Source organism: Carya illinoinensis, chromosome 6, assembly GCF_018687715.1.
Source record: "Carya illinoinensis cultivar Pawnee chromosome 6, C.illinoinensisPawnee_v1, whole genome shotgun sequence".
Lineage (NCBI taxonomy): Eukaryota > Viridiplantae > Streptophyta > Magnoliopsida > Fagales > Juglandaceae > Carya > Carya illinoinensis.
Window position 1 is genome coordinate 4972868 of NC_056757.1, and position 6540 is coordinate 4979407.

At 40.6% G+C, this 6540-nt stretch overlaps 1 protein-coding gene across 1 annotated transcript; it reads right to left on the reverse strand.

Moving 5' to 3' along the window:
- Positions 1-217: 217 nt before the first annotated feature.
- On the reverse strand, positions 218-5189 carry LOC122313319 (phosphatidylinositol 4-phosphate 5-kinase 1-like). Its single transcript, XM_043128200.1, has 8 exons — positions 3432-5189; positions 3182-3346; positions 2863-3028; positions 2557-2667; positions 2288-2481; positions 2055-2185; positions 1864-1957; positions 218-1129 (listed from the first exon to the last, which is right to left on the reverse strand). The coding sequence occupies exons 1-8, from the start codon at positions 4607-4609 to the stop codon at positions 820-822; spliced, it is 2349 nt and encodes a 782-aa protein (XP_042984134.1). The 5' UTR covers positions 4610-5189; the 3' UTR covers positions 218-819.
- Between the last annotated feature and the right edge of the window lie 1351 nt (positions 5190-6540).

The following is a 6540-nucleotide window of genomic DNA, read 5'->3' on the forward strand; positions in this document are numbered from 1 at the left end:
AAAAGAAAAAACAGTACAAAATGAATTAAAAAAACAAGAAAATTATAAAAAGTGAGAAGAAACAAGAAACGCCAGCGCATCTTTCTCTTGCTTTCTCTCCTTTTCATGTCATTTTACCTGTTGCAGCTTGCTTCCCTTTCACAGCAAAAGCATGGCAAATGACCCCATTTCCATCACTTATTAAGAGAGCCATTCTATAAACAACAGACAAAAAAGATTTGACTCAGAGAAATGCCATGGGATGGGGACCCTCACTGGCAGATGATTCCACAACAGTTTTCTTTTCTTTGTTTTTTTTCTCTTTTTAAATACATCTTACACAAAAAAATAATCATGGAAAACTGGAATTCCATAATCTATTCCATCCTTTCTATAATCCTGTACACTTTAAAAAGCTTATTCCAAGTCCCCTTCCATTTTGAATCTTCCCTCTGATCAACATTTTTCTCGGTTCCCTATACCAACCTTTCAATCTTCACATTCCTTGGTTACCACAAAATTTTAACTGAAAAAGAAAAGGCAAATCAAAATCCAATCCCTCCCCTTTTGCATGTACAAGTGCTTGTCCCTTCCAAACCTTTCTACACCACGGCTGTATCTTCAAAAACCAGCCATTAGAAACCCCTCAGAATCGGCCACCCAGAGGTTCCCCTGATCATCATCACTACACAGTTTTGCAGTGGTCGGGCCTCTGACCAATAGAGTATTTGTTCCAACAACTGATGGGAGCTCTGCCTGATTCCCATCCTTTTTTCTCTGTAGGGGTTCAGATTCAGTTAGGTATTACCGGTTTTTATTTACCGATGATCTGCCTTTGTGCTACCTGTCTTCTATGAAAGTTCTTCCTATGAAATCCCGAAACCTCTTTGAGTATAGCTTTGGATCAACCGCTGAAATGGAAGTAGGATCGGCTTGTAAGGATTTGTAGGCGTGCTCTAACTTCTTGCTGATATCATAGTCCTGTAAAATGTCTATGATCCCAAAATAAAGGACCACTTCGTAGATCTCACCACTGCGTGAAGGGGTCAAGCGACTTATACCACCAGAGGTATACTGATCAAAGTCACTCCTTCTGGCCACCCGCTCTGCTCTTGCAGGTGTATTTGCTCCTAATCTGATCAATGGCTTCCTGATAGTGAAAATATTCAGATTTCAAATCAGTTTACGTGGTTCTACAATGTCTAAGCATGAAAATTCCAATGCTAAACCAAATTTAAAACATCAAATCATGTTGGTACATATTCATAGGAACCTTTTCATCTCCCATGTCCTTGCACATAGTTTTCACCTACTGTATAATTTATTACCGGAGAGGAAACACAAGGGGGAGGAATATCTGTAATGATGATCTTACCAACTATTTTAGCAATACAAAAATGATCTAACTGAAAAACTAACCTCAATCTATCCAATAGAGACCTTTCTAACATCGGCAAATATAATGCAGGATGAGCACTATTGGCCACCCATGGAAACAAAACTCACCAAGAATCAAGGACAATAATTGTCAGTGAAAGCAATGGACCATACCCTCTACATGCCCCACGTAAGACCATTGTCTAGTGAACAACCCCCACACAATCCCCAAAGCAATCCAAGCCACTCTCAACAATTCCAACAAGCATGTCCAAACCCAATGAAAGAAATTATTGGGCACCATTAAATCCATAAAATTAAGACAAAGCTCAACCATAATGTGTTCAGTTCTTTGTGACCAAGTGTTTTCAAGTGTTAACAATGAACAAGGCATAAAATTTCTTAAAACCTTGTAACTGTGTGCAGTATTACCCTTTGAAGATTATTCAATCCATTCCACAGTAACATTAGGTACACAAACGAGGAATAACAGAGAGAATAACATACCGGCCAGCTAAAATTTGATCCATGTTTTGTAGCTCCGCTTCAAGGAAGCGACATCCGCGCATAAACTTTTCATTCTGATATGAATCATTCTTTCCTGAAAAAGGCACACACATTGGATTCAACATCCCTGTAATCCATAAATCCATCGAGCCATAAACTTAGATGTGAAAAAAAATTAGACAACTGATTACCAGTTCGCAAAACAAATGGAGATAACCCCATTTTGTCACATGTATTGTCATCACGGAAATGAAGACCAACCAAAAGACTGTAGTCCATGATTCTCTCTGCTTCCAAGAACTCACAATCTCTTTCAATTTGTCTGGCAAAGTTTTCAAGCATATTACGTAGATGCAAAGGACCAAATGGAAAAAGATGAGTGAAGTAAATTCAAGCGGGAGATAAAATGTACACTTCAACTTACTCGATGAGCTCTTGGAACCAATTTCTCTGGAGGCGAAAGACAAAATTAAGATCAAGGTCCTTGAGGGTTGTAGTTTCATCAATCTCACCCTCCGGCATATCTGTTGTGCGGCCATGAGAGGATCCTTTAAGGTCAAATCGCCTATGGATGCGATACTCTGAGCAGAATAAATTGCCCATGACAATGAACCGGGTCTGGTTTTCAATTACAAGACAAATCAGACAACCCACTTAATCTGAAACAACTAAAATTGATCTCACAACACATACCTTCTGGCCTCCAATCGGTTTGACACAATGCACCCCAAAGAATTTTGTCACCAGGGAATTTTCATACCGATAAACATGTTCGTAGTAACTTGGAAGCATCCGAATAAGCACCTAAAAAAGGATTACCGAACTTTGAGACATGATTGTCCCACCTCTCACATGTCTTGATAAGTTATGAAGGTAGAGTGGACACTAAAAAACAAACAGGTTACATTGTCCTAGCAATTCTATTGAACTACTTTCATGTCATGAGGAAGCTTGGAATTTCACAATACGAAAAAGGTCCAAAGAAGGGGAGCAACTTACCTTGACTTCGCACTTCTTCACTGTTTTGATCATAAATCTATCATCCTGAGTGAGGTAAAAAAAGCTTCCACTTTTCCCAGGAGAAGAAAGCTCCCTAAGGGCATCGTTCCCACAAATAGCCATCATGTAATCAGCAGGATCCACTTGGAATAGCTCCCTCAAATGTCTGAAAAACCCCACAATGAGAAATTCTCGTCCCATGAACAGAAGATAAATTGAATTACCAGAAGATAAGGCATACAACATAATGAACCGCAAAATGAGAAGACAGTAATTGAAAACCACAATCCAGAACTTGAGAAAACAAATTAAGCAATACCTGAACACAATGGGGCAGTAATCTTTCCACCGGAACTCAATCGATTGGTGGGGAGGCGTAATTTTCGATCCCTCGGTTGGAAACCTAGTCCAGAACTTCTCCTTGGGATCGAAATCACTCGGCTTAAGCTCACGCAATATAGACGCATGCTTTCCGATAGAATACCTGCGAAAAAAACCAAATATAACCCCTTTAATAAACATGATAATAGAAACAAATACGAGCCCACAACCTCAGCTCAACCAATTACCTAATCCCCAGCTGAAGATTAAGCATTAAATCGTAATTCTTATGGCCCTTGGATATCGTCTCCCCAGGCTTTTTGGCCTCGCCAGTAAAACAACATGGTCTCCGCTGAAACTGCCGAATCCCATCGCGATCTAACCCCGTACCGTTCCTATAAAACATCGAGGCCTCCACATTGTCGACAATATCACAGGTGATATCCCCAGCTTCTCCATCGGATTCCCAAATACAAATCCTCGGAAAACTCCGCTCCGTCAAGCTTCCTCTGGAGCCGTCCACTGACGACCTCTTCCGCATCGTTATCATCAAATTCTCACCTTCGAATAAAGCGTCATTGCTTTTGAAACATTCTTCTTTGCCATTTCCGGGATAGAATGTCTCATTCGGTGGCTGAATCTTGAGGTCCTTGTTGCAGCCACCAACATAGCAGCTACCATCCGGCAAAGTGAAAACACCACTTCCATTGGGAACTCCGTTGTCCCACTCCCCGTCGTAACGGTTCCCGTTGGCCCAAATCAGGATGCCCCGGCCTGAAATCACGCCGTTCTTCCATTCTCCCACGTACTCGTTCCCGTTCTTCCAAACGTACCGGCCATGCCCGTCCTGGAGGTTACGTTTCCAGTTACCGTCGTAGTAGTCGCCGTTGGCGTAGCGCTTATGGCCGTACCCATGCTTCCGATCGAAGCTCCAGGACCCTCGGTAGGTGTCGCCGTCAGATCCGATGAAGGTCCCAAAACCCTCCATACGACCAGACTTGAAGTCGCCCTCATAGGTGGCCCCGGAGGGCCACGAGAATTTGCCTTTCCCCGAGGCCTTCCCTCTCCGCCACTCCCCCTCGTACATGCACCCGTCGGACCACAGGTACTTTCCGGATCCGTGTGGCGCGCTCCCTGCGAAGCTCCCCATGTAGAGATCGCCGTTCGGGAGGGCCTTCTCGACTTCGGAGGCGGAAGCGGACGCCACGCTGGCAGTCAAGGCAGGCGAGGTCGTCAAGGTGGTCGGCGTCACCCTCCGCGTAGCGGCTTGGTATCGGCTACGGCCTACGCCGACTAGTTGAGACGGTTTCTGGGTCTCTCTACCTAGCTTGTCAACCTCCGATTTCTTCTTCTTGCCGCCGGAAACGACGTCGTTGAACTCATCAAAGAGTAGTGCTGCTGCTTCACGCATTTTCGGGTCATTCATAAAAGCCAAGCTCTCTGTCACCCTTCTTTTAATCCCCGATATGCGAACTATTTACAAGTGCTCACTGCATTTGCGGGTTTCACTGTGATTCTATATCTAGAAGGGGAAGACTGGCCGGAGTGTGGAGTAATTTCCGGCAGTTTCTCTCTCTAGAACCTACCCTTTTTCTCTCACTCTCGCTGGTATTTCTCACTCCAAAACTCTCTTTTCGGTACTATGTGTTTTGGGAAAAATAGGTGGGAATCCTACAAGCACACACAACAGTCCTAGGAGAGAAACGCATACGGAGAGAGAGAGAGATAGAGAAAGTGTACTATGACTGTATGCGTTAACCCCAACAACAACAGCTAAAAAAAAAAAAATAAAGGAACAGAGAGAGAGAGGTGGATGAATTCATCTCTCCTTTTACAGCATCAATGTCCCCCTTTGGCAAAGTCGCCTCCTCGTCCATATTTTCTGACGAACATACCCTCCTGTGTTTTTAGTTGTCAATGGCATCAGGTTATTCCCAGTCCCTCCTCTCCACCCTCCCAAGTCCCAACCTCTTGGTTCTATCGTGACCTGACGAAATCGGCCAACCATTTCTGGCTGTATTAACCCACTTTTTACTAACTCGTTCCTTGTCTTTTCGTTTTCAGTACAAGAATACCATTTTCCCCTTTCTCTTCCCTTCTTCCCCCACTTCTTTTCCATGAAAAAAATAGAAAAAGTTTTGGGTACAAAATCCCCTCACAAAATTGACCTATACCAATTCTAATCAATATTGGTTAAGCATATTATCAAACCTAATTAAGATATTGTCCTGTCAAGATGTCAATTTTTTTATATATTAATTATAAAAAAATCACATAAAAATAAAATCATAAAATGAACTAATTTTATATGATTATACAAGAGGCTCGAAAATCTTTAATTCTGAAATCCGAACATTATGTTGAATGGTAAGATAAATTTTGTTATGATAATAATTTTTATTTTTTATTTTTTTTAAGAAGGGATTGTTTAAGTTTCAGATAATAGAAACACAATCCGAAATCGGAGATGTGAAAAATATTACAAAATTGGTAAAACGCGGTTTGGGATCTGGATTACGCGTCGTTTCATGGAATCTTATTTTCATTTTATTATTTTTTTGTGTACTTGGGATACGTATGGTAAAAGCATAATAAATGAATGAAGGAAATATGGGGATCATTATCCAAATATGACAAAAAGTTTAAGACGGATCGCCACCAACCACCATAGCTCTTTGTGCTCCGAGCCATAGAGAGGGAGCGTGTGTGGTGCAAGCTGAATCATATTCGCATGGACTCGAGTTTAGCTTACGTGGCCCACTTTGTGGCCCAAATCAAGTAAGTGCGTCCTCCAAATAGGCATGTGATGTGTTTAGGTTGTCGCCTCCCTACCGAATTGGGGTTTGAATCACTATTTAGACTCTACTTCTATTAAAACATTTTAATAGTAGTCTAGGTTAATCTATATTTAATTGGAGTTCATGATTTAGTACATGTCAAACTAGTAAGGAAAATGTTATTCCTATTTATAATTTTTATTTACATATTATGGGTTGACGTGTGATATAATGAAGATTACGAAATTTATATTCAAAATTTGAATTTAAAAAAAAAATGATAAAATGGATATTGTACCTAAAATTATAAATACACATAGCACAACTCAGTCAGTAATCCAAAAACTATTGAACCACCGCTTTTGGGAGTGAGTTACTTACTCTCTTATTAAGAATAATATTACATATAATCACTTTTACGTAATTCTTACATACTTTACTGATATGATCATTTGTATTAATTTTTTTAATATATAATCAATTATATTATTAAAGTACATAAAAAAAATATGTAAAAAATAACTACAATAAAATTTTTACAACTTTAAATTAAATTATAGGCTTTGAAAATGTAAGAATG